The sequence below is a fragment of the Equus asinus genome, chromosome 8, assembly GCF_041296235.1.
Source record: "Equus asinus isolate D_3611 breed Donkey chromosome 8, EquAss-T2T_v2, whole genome shotgun sequence".
Lineage (NCBI taxonomy): Eukaryota > Metazoa > Chordata > Mammalia > Perissodactyla > Equidae > Equus > Equus asinus.
In genome coordinates this window covers 45,551,438-45,567,199 of record NC_091797.1, presented here as the reverse complement: position 1 = coordinate 45,567,199, position 15,762 = coordinate 45,551,438, and the positions used below count along the sequence as shown (strand labels likewise).

Here is a 15,762-nt window from a genome sequence, read left to right as displayed (position 1 = left end):
AATTAGCACTGTCATGCAGGGGGACCTTTCAGAAAGTCATGGATATGTTGATGAACGTGACAGAATCCAAACAGCGTATTGATACCTGAGGTCGTTCTTATCAGGAGTGCTAGACTGCAACTCCATCTGGAACAGAATATGTTTATTCTAACACCAAAGAGGAAAAGAATTTGTCTTAAACTGACTCATTGGCATTGCTTGCAGCTTTCTTGGAATGTTGTACTACATCAATGATTAGTCAGAGTTATAATAGGGACAGAATGCTGTCAAAATGTGAGTGGCTTTTGGAAACTTCTCAAGGGGCTGCCTCCCGCCTCTCTTCCTCTGTTTTCCACAAGGTCTTTATAAACATACTGCTGCTCTACTGCTCATCCTCCAGCGTAATGAGACATTGTAGTAGTGCGATTGTACTTTGTGTGTGAATATGTGAGCAGATAGACCACTGGACTAGTCTCTCCATAATAATGCTTCATTAGTCCTTGTTCACGCTGCGATAGTAATGGGATCAAGCCTGGCTTTCAAAAACTGGAATTTTACCATTAAGAGTAGCATCTTTGAAAACAAATTAATAATATTGTCTGTGTTATACTGAACTTTTATTGTATGCTGGACACTATTCTGAACACTTTACATATGTAATACCATTTAATTCTCATTAATCCTATGAGGCAAGAACTTTTTTATTTGCCATTTTATAGATGAGGAAAGTAGAACTGAGAGATCGGTAACTTAGCCTGATGTCACTCAGCTAGGATTTAAATTTAAGTCTGATACGAATGCTTATGCCCTTTCCACACTTAGCAGCCATATCATCCATCTTAGCAAATCGTTGAACTTTCTTTAGCTCACATTCTTCAGCTATAAAATGGAGATCACATGAATAGCTTCTGTACCCATCTTCACAGATGTTGGAAAGATAAAATGGGCAGGAAGCGTTTTTCAAACTCTAAAGTGCTATATAAGTGTGTTTTGATGATTATTAATGTTGTTTACAAAGTGCTCTGTAAATGTTTTTGTCTGTTATTCATGTTGTTTATTTTTGTTATAACAATTATAATTTTACCTGACACTAAAGCTTTTCTTTTAAAAGAGTAAAACTGGCAGTAGTTTCTGTGGTTCTCTATTACTGGTATTTTGATAATGCTATTGAATGGTTCACCCTGATTTGGGGTTTCTGTGTTATGGAACATCGTACAGGAGTTCAAATCTGATATATTTTCTAGGGAGATCTGTAAGTTTATTTTCTAGTACCAGGGAGAATGATTTGGTGTGGTAAGGTGGTCTATAAAGGCTTGATGTATGTCTTTTTAAATCTTATCATGAATGCCTTTGTGTTAAATACAGCTAGTACACCATAACACTTCAAATGCCAGTGTGAAGCTTGGATGGATCTTCCTAGTGATTTAAAATGATTACCTGAGATCAATGATCATCCAATAGTCACAAGGCACGGCGGGGCACTTCAGAATCCTTGATTGTGTCCCGAGACTCTATTGTGTCCCTTTTCTCCCAGGGCTCGGTGTCATATATAACCACCTTTCAGCTTTATGGCGGGCGCCTCCGGTGCAATGTCATCATTTCTCCCCCTCCACTTGTGCTGCATTGCAGGCGTTGCTTGAGTCCATGGTTGATGCTGCCGAGAATCTTTGTCCCAATGTGATGAAAAAAGCCCACATTCGACAAGACTTGATTCATGCCAGCACTGAAAAGATTTCCATTCCACGTACCTTTGTTAAAAATGTCCTGTTGGAGCAGTCTGGAATTGATATCCTTAACAAAATTAGGTAGGTTTATAATGTTAATAAACCTAGGATCTGCAGATTCTGTGAATGCAGTCGAGGAAGCTATAAAGAGTGTTATTATTGCCTTTATCCATATATAATGTGTTTAGGCATATCTAATAGGCAGTGACTATATATAAATATATGCATAGCTGTGCATAAATGCATAGGTTTATACATTTTCAAAATAAGATGACCACAGATAGGCTTGTGTTACAGAAGAGCCTACACTTGTCTGCTCTTTTTAAGGGTTTTATTTTTAATGGGGAGAGGGGTACATGTTTGTGATCCCTTTCTTCTGCTTCTGAAGCTTATCTTTCACCTTTATAAATTGCTAACTTGAGATTGAGGTCAGTTTGCTTTCTACCACCATACTATTATAAGCAAATGTGTAGCCTATAATTAGGCAAAGAGGCCCACTATGACCTCACCATATTTTCCTTCGGTCGGTCTGTGATACTGTGTACGTGCTCATGGTGCTATGGAGTGTTTATAAAGATTTCTACTTGTTAGAGTTTGAAAAATATGCCAAGATAGAAATATTTAGAAGGTGTGATCACTAACAAACCTTTCTGGATTTTTACATAGAGACTCTGGGATAATTACCAGTATTACATGATAGTTCAGCTAATTCTCATTATGTTTCTTAGCTGGGGAATCAGATGAATTAGAAACCAAGTTCAGAAGCATTTTAAGTTTCCCATTTTAACCATTTCTGAATCCGGATAAGAATATTTAGCAAAATAACAGCTCTTATCTGGATAGCTGGGAGTTGTACTAAAATATAATGATATAGTTAAATGATAGCCTGCAAGAAAATGAGAGTCAAAAACCAAGTAAAGCCAAAAATTATATCATCACGATGTAGATATTGAAGGCCGACAACCTGAAGGCTAGATTGTGGAATTTTGAAGGTTAAGAAATTCTGCAGTAACTGGACAGTCTCAGGTCATAGATGCAGCTGTCCTCAGTGTGTGTGTAGTTTTTAAAAAAATAACAGATCCTAGTGCCTACTCAGCTGAATAGTAAGACAATTGGAAGGACTTGAGAAATTTAAAAAAGACTTTCAAAGGGTTTATAGGACCCCTAGATTAGTGATTGTATGAGCTCTAGTCCTTACAAGGTATGCTTACATATTTCTATAACCCGTGGTTTCAGAATTTTCATTGAAGCCCTTTTAGTATGAAGGAGAAAAAAACATATTGACCACCATTCTTTCATAATACATAATGGATTGAACCGCCAGTAGATCATACTCTGATGCCTTTACTGGAGTACCAAATTCTGTCAAATATGGTCATTTCCCCTGAAAATGGGCAAACTCTGATAGATGAACAGCAGTATAGAACTTCTCATATCAATGAATCAATTATATGTCCATTAACTCCTTACTTGGCTTTTTGTAATACGTTACACTGAGCCTGGAGAGAATGAAAGTATGCGCACCCACACGTACATGGATGTATACATTCATATGCATGTGTGCACGTGCAGATTAAGTCCAATCATTTCCTCTAAAAATTTTGCAAACTGGAAGTTCAATCAGTAAGGAAGTATAGCATCCAATAGCAAAATGATAGAACAATCTTGAGTCATTAAAAAAAATTGAATTTTTAAGAATCTTTTTGGGGGCTACAATTTGAAATAGATAACCCGCTCCTCCCTAGCTCAGAGAGAGAGAGAGAAAGGGAGAGAGAGAGAAAAGAGAGAGAACTAAACTACTGACTCTATAGTTTTATGGGGAAGTAAAATTCCCAAAGATGTCTAAAAAGAATCAGAGGAAGCACTTATTAAAGTTAGATTCCCAGGCCCCTCTGGAGGTTTGGGGTGGGACTCAGTAAGCTGCATTTTTAATAAGAGACCCAGTGCATCTTATCAATGGACACTTTTGGGGAGTAATAAAGTATCAGATAAGCCAAATAGCTACAGAGACCTTGTTTCAGAGACAGAAATTAAAGAAACATCCTTTTATCTTTCGCCTTGACAATTTTTAACGTAGGCATCGAAGAGTTACTGCTTCCATTCTTCTGCCCGCCCGTCGGAAGTCTTCCTGGGCAGAGAAATGGCGATGCACATTATTGCCTTTAGTTAGAAAGGTTTTTCCCTGTTACGCAGATATACTTCCAACTGTAGCTTTAGCATAGAATCCTTTTATTTTGATAACTCCTTTCCCTGCTCTAAAAACTTTAAATATGTTTACTTTGAAAGCACACTGGGCTTATGAGGCAGTGTTGGAATGTGGGGACATGTCTCTCAGCGCATTTACCTTTAAATGTATTGTGCATTTATCTACCTTTGTGCATATGTGCGTTTAGGTAGGGTTATTCAGACTGAAAACACACATGGAATTTGAATTCTTGGGAGTACCAAATCACTAAAATACCAGCTATCTGACCAAAACCTTAGTGGCTGAGTTGTTTGTTAGTGAAAACTACCGGCTATTTTCTGTTGTCTCGGCCCCTTTTTAAGGTCAGGCAAGAAGCACTAAAACTGAACATTTTGGTAGCCTCTGTTCATAAAAGACAAGAGAACAGTGAATTTGTACGTATTCAAAGTAAGATGGCAGGTCAAAGCAGAAGGAGTTCAAATTGGTACCATTTGACGAGTAAAAAGTTTTTTTAAAAGGTGGGGGATATGCATATTAAAGTAATAACCCAGGTTTAACAATCAGACTAGACTGTCTTAATTTACTCCAGCCCAAGTTTGTTTTCATTCATGTCAATGAATGGATTGTTCCTCACCACATGGTGCGTATGGTTCCCATTAAGTTTGTCTTTATCCAGATGTTTTTCATTTCTACCACTAAATCTTGAGTTTTGAAATTGCAGAGGCAGGTTGAAATTGGTAAAGAAAGTCTATTACCTGTGTGTTTATGGCAGTGTTTAAGGCTTATTTTTAGAAGTCCTTGGCCCTAATCACACCCTCTTATATTCCGTTTTCAAAGACAGAAACGGAATCACAGTTGAGCTTATCAGCATAGCCTCAAGGGTGGGAGATGTTTTTTCCTTTGCACAAATTAAAATGCTCCTCTGTCCTTTTGATTTTCACATAGTGAAGTGAAGTTGACAGTGGCCTCCTTCCTGTCTGATCGAATTGTGGACGAAATTCTGGATGCACTTTCACACTGCCATCATAAACTGGTGAGTGCCATGAACATCTGGAGCGGGACCTCCTCTTTTGGTCTTCTGTGATGCAGCGTGACCTCCAGCCTTTCTACATTTTACTCCTTTGCAGCTTTATAGGTTAAGATTCTGGTTTTCCTCCTTACTCTTCTACGTTGCTTCTAGCCAATCTAGAGGATATTAGAATTTCTCCAGAGGGAGTGGCAGAGGAAAGCAGAAATGATGTCATCCAGAAAAATGCAGGTCGAAAGTCTTGGTGGGCAATGATGTTGAGACTGAGATCTAAAATTAAGATTTTTTAGATTAGTTGGTTAATCTGTGCTCATTTCTTTGCTCTCTGATTTATTTGAGAATGGACTATTCTTGAAAACATGGGGGAAATGAAATATTTGGCGTCCAAAGAAAGTTTGAGTAAAATGGACATGCTCTAGTGATTTTTAGCTGCTGAGTGCCCATCCAGGCCTCTTGGATATAACCAAGGTGAAAAAATAAATTATCTTAATCTGGATACTGGTTCTACACCAAGGTAGAAGACTCTCCTTCCAATATTGGTGGTATATATGAAAAATATATCAGAAACTTCATGTTTCTTGAACTTCAGGAAGTCCTCCAAGGCTCATTTGAAGGTTTTATTACTGGTTATATCTTACGTCTCAAAAATATTAGCAGTGTGATAAAGTAGAAATCTCCCAAGCAAGTTATGACTTTTTTCCAGAGAAAAAATTCAGATTAACTCTCTGGAATGGAGATACTAGTTTTATGCCATTGAATTGTTGGGTGACACTAGAGAACATCAAAATGAAAGGAACAGTAACAACTTCCTATCCATGAGGCAGACAACATGAGTACTTTGAAAAATTAGTTTCAGGAAAATATATGACTCTCCTCTAAAATCTAAAAGATAAGGTAGACATCTCCAGCAATGCTACTCAGAGAATTGCCCGTGAACCATAGCTGACCCACAAGCAGATGGTTACTAGTACGTCACAAAGTTAGTTCAGCAACCAAAGGAAAACATGGAGAAACTTCTAGAGCAATTTGACCTGACCACAATATCCAAACACATGTTATTTTTCCAATTTTTCATTTCGATTGTATTTTACCAATATATTGCTTTGTGAGAAATTGGAAACGTAAAAATAAAACTGGTTCATCAGTACAGAGAATTTAAGAAGTGCTAGTTTCTAGTTCATGGCACAGTCAAGAGCTACAGAGCTCCCAATTCACACTTTCCTTTTTTAAAATAAGCAGAAACAAAGTCAGTACAGCATCTTTTATAGAAACAGTTTATCCATAACCTACAGCTCCAGGGACTGCCTCAGAATGCCTGCTTGATGCGACAAATACTGGATATTGAATCAACATGACTGCACCGGAGAACTACACCAAAAGTTTGAATTTTTCACTTTTTTTGCATTTATTCTTCTTTGCAGAATTTAAGCACTCGTAGTGCTGGCATTTTCTTTTTACAGTTGTGAAAGAATTGTGTGAATGCACTCTTGTTTTGTAAGAGAGAGCTTAACTGCTCTGTGAAAGAAGTAGAATCTTCAAAATGAAATTTTGTTGTCAAAGACATTCCGATTATATTCATATTTTTTCCCACTTAAGTTTACAAGTGTTCCGAGAGGTTGCGTGGAATCGTTCCCTGGTTATCCTTGTTTTAAAAGAGTTAAATCAAAGTTCCTGGTGATGCAGCAGCTCAGCACCAGCGCTCATTAATTTCAGCCCAGTTTATTCTACTTCTTACCATTTAATTTTTTAGGTTTACCTGGAAATTAATAAATCATATAAAATATGTTCATTACATGAAAACAATGAAAGTTAGCAATAATTAAAATTATATTAGCAATTTCCTTCCTTTAAGCCCTTTAGAAATAATGAAGCTTGGAATAATTTTATTTCCCCTCGTTAGATACTTTTAAGCATTAGATATAGAAATAGGAAATAAAATTAATGGAAAGAACAATCCTTATTTTCTTCTAGACTAAGTAGTTTCATTTACTAAAGGAGGTTTTATAATTTCTTGCTTAAAACACTCGGCCCTCCAAAGAAAGATAATGGAAAAGAGGCAAGTTACTCTGGCGTGTCTCTATTACGAGTCGTTGTTAACCACAGGCAGACATAATCCTTCACTGGGCCATCTTGTGGAAGATGTCTTCCGGAATTCAGCTGACCTGCCCTTCCCTCGCTTCTGTGCTTTGATTTCTCCCTGTGTGCATCTTGACTCTCTAGGCTGACCATTTCAGCAGACGTGGCAAGACCCTTCCTCAACAGGAGTCCTTGGAGCTCGAGCTGGCTGAGGAGAAGCCGGTTAAACGCTCCATCATCACAGTGGAGGAGCTCACAGAGATAGAGCGTCTGGAAGACCTGGATACTTGTATGGTAAGACACATCCTTCGGCAGCACCTGATTCCATTCACTGGACTCAACTATTGCTTTTTCAAGAGTCTCACCTTTATAAACCAGACCAGCTAAAACTCCCCCCGAGAGACAACTCTTTCAGAAACTTGTTGCTGTGCAGAGGCTGTTAATGAAGCTAATAAAGCTTAAGCTTCAGGTCCCCACTAAGGCCTTGTACCTAACTTTCTATTTGTAATTTTGTAAAACTTCTCTTAATGTTTACACTCCTCCCCCCACCGCCCAGAGAAGTTGTGAAAGTTTTAGTGAACATAAAACCTGGATCTGTCCTTATAGCCATCGTGGAAAAAATTCCTAAATTAATTAGGAGAAATTGATTAACTTTTAAAGGCCATTTGTGACAGGAAAATATCTTTAAATAAAGAAGCCATTAAAAAAATGTAAGGAAGGACTTTTTCCCAAATAAAAGATGTGGGATGACTATCTCTTTCTTGGTCCTATAATTTATGTTTTCTGTTACTTCTTATTTTTTCTTTACACTATTTTGGAGTATACTCTTAAATTTGCATTTCCTGTTTAGTTCATATTCTCTTTAAATCGCTTGACTTGCTGTGCTTTAGAAGATGGAGTATACACTACAGTGTTTACCTAGCAGTAGGTGTTGATTCCTTACTCATTTTCTAAATTTCACATGGTATATCATCTGACCATATAGTTATAGAGTATTCGGGTTGTTGATACTTTTTTCTCTGAGGACAAGTTTATTCCAGTTCCTATTTCATTATGTAAAAATTTGTGTTATTAGTTTAGTTACTTCTCACTTTACCATAAAAACAGTTGTATATGCCTCTGTGTTCAATATGGCTTTATCTTCTGTATTCAATATTTTTGTTTTACTAAAATATCCATTTTTTTAGTAATTCTTTATAATCTGAGAGGGTGTTAGTGAGACTAGGTTTGAGTACTTATGTGCCCAGCTGGATCTACATCAGCTACTGATTTTAGTAATTTTTAGTTGGAGCCATTGTTAAGGAATGGTATTTGTTTTTAACGTTCAAAGCAAGGATCTGATGTGGCCAATACTATTTTTCCAGCCCAGAAGAGAATGTAATGCTTTCAGTGGTTCCTTATTTATAAACCATTGTTATCTTTTAAAAATCTGTGAATAAAATGTAGTCATGTGTTGCTTAATAACGGGGATACTATCTGAGAACGCAATGCGTTGCTAGGCAGTTTTGTTGTGGGAACATCAAAGTGTACTTACACAAGCCAAGATGTATAGTCTAACTACACACCTAGGCTATGTGGTACAGCCTATATAGTATAGCCTCCTAGACTATGAACCTATACAGCGTGTTACTGTACTGAATACTGCAGGCAATTGAACACAATGGTAAGTATTAGTGTATCTAAACATATCTAAACCTAGCAAAGGTACAGTCAAAATACAGAAAAGATAAAAAATTGTACACTTATATAGAGCACTTACCATGAATGGAGCTCACAGGACTGAAGCTGCTCTGGGTGCGTCAGTGAGTGAGTGGTGAGTGGATGTGAAGGCCTAGGACATTACTGTGCCCTACTCTAGACCTTATAAACACTGTACACTTAGGCTGCACTCAATTTATTTTTAAAACATTTTTCTTCAATAATAAATTAACCTTAGCTTACTATAACATTTTTATTTTATAAACTTTAAAAAATTTTTCTAACTTTTTGATTCTTTTGTAATAACAGCTTAAAACACTAACACATTGTGTAGCTATACAAAAAATATTTTCTTTATATCCTTATTCTGTAAGGTTTTTCTGGTTTTAATTTTTTTTTTTTTTTTACTTTTTAAACTTTTTGTTAAAAACTAAGACACAAACACACATTAGCCTAGGCTTACACAGGGTCAGAAGCATCAATATCACTGTCTTCCACCTCCATGTCTCATCCTACTAGAAGGTCATCCGGGAAATAACACGCATGGAGCTGTCATCTCCTGTGGTAACAACGCCTTCTAGAATACCTCCTGAAGGACCTGCCTGAGGCACTTCTTGAGGAGGCATCACTCTTTTTGGAAATAAGTCCATGGTGGTTTGCTTCGTTTGTTTCCTTTTCTCGTCATAGGTTTGCCTATAAGCAGATAATGCACCATGAAGATTCCTCTCTATTCATGAAAACCTTTCTGTGTTGGGGTCCATGTTTTCAAACTTTTGAAGGAGCATGTTAAGGTCTGTGAAAGCTTCTGCTAAACCTTTCACTGTGAATTTTCTTGGGGAGTCTTCTTTTTCTTTTCCTGCAGTTTCCTTTTCTCTTGCTGCTTTTTCAGCTATGCATTTCTGTTCCAGTTCCAAAAGCTCCTCATTAGTCAATTCCTTGGGAACCACCTCTAGGGGCTCTTCAGTGTCATCCTCAGCCACACCCAGGTTAAAGTGGTTTGCCATCTCAACCAGCCTGGTTGATTTTCGCAACCTCCTCATCCTTGGCAAATCCTTCGAAGTCATAAACAAACCTCTTAAATGTCTTCTTCTAGATGTACTAGGTGATAGGAATTTTTCAGATCCATTACGATCTTATGGGACCACTGTTGTATATGTGGTCCGTTGCTAACCGAAACTTCGTCATGTGTCACGTGACTGTAGTTGAGTGCCCTTAGATGAAACCCTGTCACATATAAGGAAACTAGCAAAGCTAAAATATAATCCTAGATTTCAAGTATTATTCTAGTATAACTAAAGATGACAAATACTTTTTTATATAACTAGATAAATCTACACATATATTTGGTCTATGTGGAAGAATTATTAAGTTTTTAAAAACTAGCTTGTCCAGTATATTGTAAAATGTATGTTTAATAACTATTTTTATTTTGTTTGTATTTTGAGGCAGTCGAGGTTGGATGCCATGTAATCACAGGGTAATTATTCCAGAAAGCTCTTAAGCTAACCCTAAAAGAAAATAAGTAGTAGGAAATAGATTTGAATTAAAAATTTTAAAAAGTGATAACTCTACTTATCACATTCCTGCCAGAATTATTTGGTCATGTGTGAGTTTCGAAGGGATAAAGCAAATATGAGCTCGTAAAGTGTATTTTGTTGAGTTTATAAGTCATGTGGTTTTGGATGAGAGAGTGTTGGTTAAGAAAGACTGGCTTAGCTACTAAAAGAATGGTTTTAAATTGTACAAGCTTTGTTTTTGCTTGATTGATTGATTTGGTTTTGTTTATGTGAAAGAAAGAAAGATTGTTCTCCTTAAGTAAAGTAGGTGGGGTGAGGGTAGAGGAGAACAATCATTATTTCTTTTCAATTTATTTTTTATTGAGGTATAATTGACGTATAAAGTTTTATTAGTTTTAGTTGTACAACATAATGATGTGATATATGTATATATTGCAAAGTGATTACCACAGTAAGTTTACTTAACATCTGTCACCACACATAGTTAGAAATTTTTTTCCTTGTTATGAAAACTTTTACATTCTATTCTCATAGCAGTTTTCAAATAATACAATGCTGTACATTACATCCCACAAGACTTATTTATTTTATTACTAGAAGTTTGTACCTTTAAAAAAAATGCATGTGCAGATCATTTTTTTAAAAAGAGATGTAGGACCACCATCAGGACCAAAGGGCCAACCATGCGGCAGAAGTGGCTTCCATTTTATAAAAACATTCTCATTGCCATGATGCATGAAGCGGCTGGAGTAGATGGAGATCTCTCTGAACTGTACTCTAAGAATGACCCAGGTTAGAAGGGTGGTCTTTTTCTGGTTCAGACAGCCAAGGAGGCAAGCAGTCCAGGCCGTTCCTGACACGAGCACCTGTTGAGTCCTAGGATGAGGAGCAGGGCCTCAGCTGTTGAGTGAGTGACAGAGGAACACAAGACAGAACTCTCTATGAAAAACCAAATACTTACATGGGCAGAAGTTTTAAGTCATGAAAATAGCATTTTTTTCTGTTTCCCAAATTTTGTCTTTAGTAATTGTTTTAACTAGGCTGATGAGTTGTTAAGTAAGAGAAAACCAGAGCTAAGTTTGCTGTTAGTTTAGTGAAAAAGAACATTTTTGTGTAAAAAGTGCAGTCAGTGGATTTTGTGCTGTAATGATTCCTTGATACTCTCAGCCAGACCATCGATTCTAAGCCGCCCAAAGACAGTACCATTTACACAGCTGCAGCTACTCCAAGTGCAGGGATCCTAAAGAAAATCAATTTTCTGAGCTTTGGCTTCTTACCCGAAGCTAGTGGTACAGACTCACAGCTAACTTGAAAGGAGTAGAGCATTAGATTTACCTTTTTATTACTGCCACAGCCATCTCTCGTAGACAAAGTAGCAAATCATTTTTGTTTCTCATTGACATCTATTACCAAATATTTCACTTTGTGATCCTCATGTACCCTTTTTAAAAAAGTTGGAAGTACATATTTCAAAGGGAGAGACCTTAGTCTGTGATGGTTTTCTAAATGAGCCTATACATATTCCGTGCTAACATTTATATCTTAAGTGAGCCAATAAATTAGGACACAAGATTAACTGTTGTATAGAAAATTCTCAGAAGCATAAGTGCATGCATGCAACCTTTCCTACTTGGAATTATAAGCCCCTAGAAGGTAGAAATTGTGCCACACCTGCAGCTAGAGCATTGTTGAATGTGACCGCTTTGGAAGGTGCTGTAACTACTGTAGTAACTGAAATGTTTGCTTATAGTCCAAAGCCCTGTGCCACTTTCCCTAGGGGATTCCAAAGTAACTTTGACTCATCACCAACCTGCTGCTTACAGATTCAAGGTTGTTAACAGATCCTGGTATTTTTTTGTCTGTGATGTTCATGACATCTATTAAATCCATTTTTGAATGCTTCTTTAACAGACTTAGTAGAGATTCTGGGCATCTCTTTTTTCCCTGCCCCTGGATATCTTCATGTTTTCTTCCATTTCTCCATGGTCCAAAAGTCAATTCCATTTCAGTGCTTAAGTCTCTTTAGAGAACTAGTAGTTATAATTGCACTAGTGACGATTTAGGGCCATAAATTAGAGATCCAAATACGTATTAGTTTGAATTTAAGGATTGCCTTTTTGGAGGTGGAAACAATAATCTATATGATTGATTTCTTAGAAAGAAATTCTTCACGTTGTCAACACCTATTAAACTTACGCTTTGACTAAGCGAAGGCTGAAATAAGCATGATTGAATGATTTGATGGGGCCTGTTATATGCTGGAAGGATGACTGAGAGCAAGTTGAAGGAAAAGGCTATTTTCTTTAAATGAAATGGTAGAAAGAGGAATCTTTTTTTAAAACTCTGTCTCCGATCAAATACTTGTCTTTGTTTTTTTTCTTTTAACTAGAAAGAAACTAGGAGGTGATCTAGTTCACCTGGTGGGGAGGAGGACTGAGGCGGAACAAGGACTGTTAGAATAACCTGCAGAGTTTTCCCAACCTATTTCCTTCCGCTCTCAGAGCCCCAGAGATTCTGATATCCTTTGAACTCCAGGGCAGAAAATCACATAGTAAAGTCTTCTTATTCACTCATTTAACACTTATAGAGTACCTATGACATGCTAGGCACCATTCGAAGCTCTTTATGAAGAGTAATCAGTTTAATTCTCATAACCTATGAGCAATAGGTGTTATTAATATCTTCTATTTAACAAATGAGGAAACTGAGGCATGGAAAATTTAAGTAGTCTGCCCAAGGTTATCTAAGTTCCCCCAAAGGCAGGCAATTTGGTACTGTAGTCTGTATATTTAACCAGTCTGCTGTAATCAATATATGGATGTCATATATGGTATATTTCTTACCATTAGAATTAAATTTTGAGTTAGGTTTAAATAAACTGCATTGCTTTAAGTAAAATAGCCACTTACTAATTCCATATTAAATTAATATGTGAATAGAAACACAAGTGAAAGATATGTGTGCTGTATAGCCATAATGTAAGCCTACAGTTTTTAAACGTTATTGGAAACAACTGTGTCAAAAATCTGCCACGCTCAATTGTTATCCAATTGTTAGAAATGAATCTGGCCATTTTTGGCTTACCTGGAACATTCCATGCGTCTCTTTGTGTTATTTTGTTGGTGACAATGATTAATTAGCTTTGCTATATACTTCTTATCATTTCGCCACACATGCCTTATATGTCATCCTGAAATGTGTATTTACTTAGTATCTTTATTGTCTATAGACCATCTGTTCTCCTGCAATCAGGTGCTCTTAGGAAATCAGTATTGCCAACCTATCTTTCAACTTTGGTTTGTTTGTCATTGACCTTTGGGGTATTGAAGGCTATAGTTCTCATTCTACTGATTAGTTATCTCTAAATATTTAATTTGTCACTATATATAGTTTGCTACCTTTAAAAGATCATAGAAAATTGGGGTTTAGGATAATGTGCCAAGTGGGTGAAGAGCCAGTGTCTGCTCCGTAGGCATAACTAGCTCACTAATTGTATGTAATTCTTTCAATTATCTTAATGAGTGTCATACTAGTTTTAAATCAAAAGATATTCATGCAGAGAAGCAGTTCATCTGCCTATTGCTATTTCCTAGGAAAAGAATTTTAAAAGGCTTGATTATTACGGAATACATCTTGTGAATCCTTTCTCCAGTGACAAACTAAAAATTATTTTCCTTTAACAAATTCAGCCTCACATTCAATGTATAATTTTTAGCCTTTTAAATACAGATTAAAATTCAGTGAAGATCCATTTGTCTTGGTCAAAATACTATTTTTTTAAACAAATTACCTCATTTTCATGTACCAGCAGTTATTAACTGAACTAACCTATGAACAGTGCTGCCAAGTACAGACTATTAACTTGATATCTCGTTCAAAATTAGTTGCACTAATATTAACTATGTGCACAAGGTTGTTCAAGTCCCAATTGTTCGTTTCCTCTTATAATTTTATTTATCCTGTAATGTCATTTTCTTAGTGATACCACTTTGGAAAATGGAGATTTAACTTTTTAACTACTAGAAGGCAACCTATGAAAACCTCTTAATTTCCAAATTCTAATTTCAAAACTATAGTACTATGTATATAGTCCACCTAAAATGGATATTGTATATTCCTCAAAGTTTCTAGTAATTTTTGTGACAGTCCTTTGTGGTAATGTCAGAAGCAAACATACTCCAAATCTCCGGAAAGTTTATCATTCCCTCACGACCCAGAGTGTCTTTTAATTTTTAACTGGCGTGAATGCCATTTGCAGAGGCTCCCTAGACAGGGAGATCTGTCCCATACGCCTTTATAAAAGGATGAAAATAAAGCCGAAGGCACAGCACTGACCACCCTCGCGAGCCCCCCAGAGACAAAGGAGACCCCATGGAAAATCCCTCTGACTCCCCCCTTTTTACGGTCATTCCTGGGAGGATGAGGACCCTCCACCTCCCCCCTGCAGGTGACGGAGCAGCTGCCAGGATGAACGAAACTCCTGAGGAAGAGGATGGAGAGGGCTTCGTAAATCCCCTCTATTAAATGATTTAGGCTGAAGCAGCTGTGACTACTCAGCGCGTCCTCAAAACCAGCAACCAAACTGGGCATCTGACTTGCAGATTGGAAAGGACGGTTCTTATAACCTTAATTTTGACATGTAATAATTATAAAAGCTAATTTTGGTCGTCCCTCGTGCATTAAAGTAGGCAAATGACTAATAGCCTGCGGATTTATAAAACAGAAACCATTCCATTAATCACCTGTTCATTTGTCTGTGTTGTTTGTAGGTAACATAAGACTATCCTATACTTTCCTTTAAATTTGTTTTAATGTAGTCCAAACTAGTTAAGTCCTTTACAAGCAATCACAGGTTTAGTAACTCCTGGGGATAGTATCCAGAATCAATAGTAAGTAAAATAATTTCTCTGAAATCAGTCTTGCTTTTGAACCCTTAGAAACTCTATGTTTTCAGCATCCTACGACACATTTACTTCAACAACCTCTCTTTTATGTCAGAAAGCTCTAAATTAGCACTGCTTGCCAATTGAAATCAAAGACCAAACCCCTGCAGTTTCAAAGATTTTTCTCTTTAATTTCTAAATTAAGCAGTATGCAAATTGGAGAAAACAGTGTCTTTAGATACTAAGAATGTACTTATTGTGTATGAGTGTGTGTGTGTATCTGTCTAAAGAAGAAGAAGGTGGGAAGTCCTTAAAGAGGGCTTGTTTACCCAGGCGATGGGGAATAGGGAAAGGCTGGAAGATGTTGGCTGCTGGCAAAAGAGCGTGGGTGCGGGGTGGGGTTGGGGAGTAGGACTACTTCTCATTGATGAAGTCTTAGGTAGTTATGGGCTATCAAAAGACTCCTTGAACCAAAAGTACACACTAGAAGGGTATTTATTCACTCAACAAATCCTTATTGTTGATCCATTGTGTACCAAGTGTTCTTGGCTTCTTGCTAGAAATGGAAGGTGAATGAACCAATATATCACCCATCAAGTTTGCTACATTGGAGGCAGAAGTGGCAAAGCTAGTTCTGGTGGATCCCAGAACTATCATCTGTGTAAATCCCATG

At 37.0% G+C, this 15,762-nt stretch overlaps 1 protein-coding gene across 10 annotated transcripts in view; it reads left to right on the top strand.

Annotated features, from left to right (window-relative positions):
• Positions 1–15,762, top strand: part of CARMIL1 (capping protein regulator and myosin 1 linker 1) — a 309,026-nt gene that overhangs the window by 239,307 nt on the left and 53,957 nt on the right. For all 10 annotated transcript variants that reach the window (XM_014851594.3, XM_014851592.3, XM_070515533.1 and 7 more), the window contains 3 exons: positions 1,609–1,784; positions 4,834–4,921; positions 7,136–7,285. In XM_014851594.3, coding sequence (XP_014707080.2) covers positions 1,609–1,784; positions 4,834–4,921; positions 7,136–7,285 — 414 coding nt within the window. The remainder of the gene's footprint in view (positions 1–1,608; positions 1,785–4,833; positions 4,922–7,135; positions 7,286–15,762) is intronic.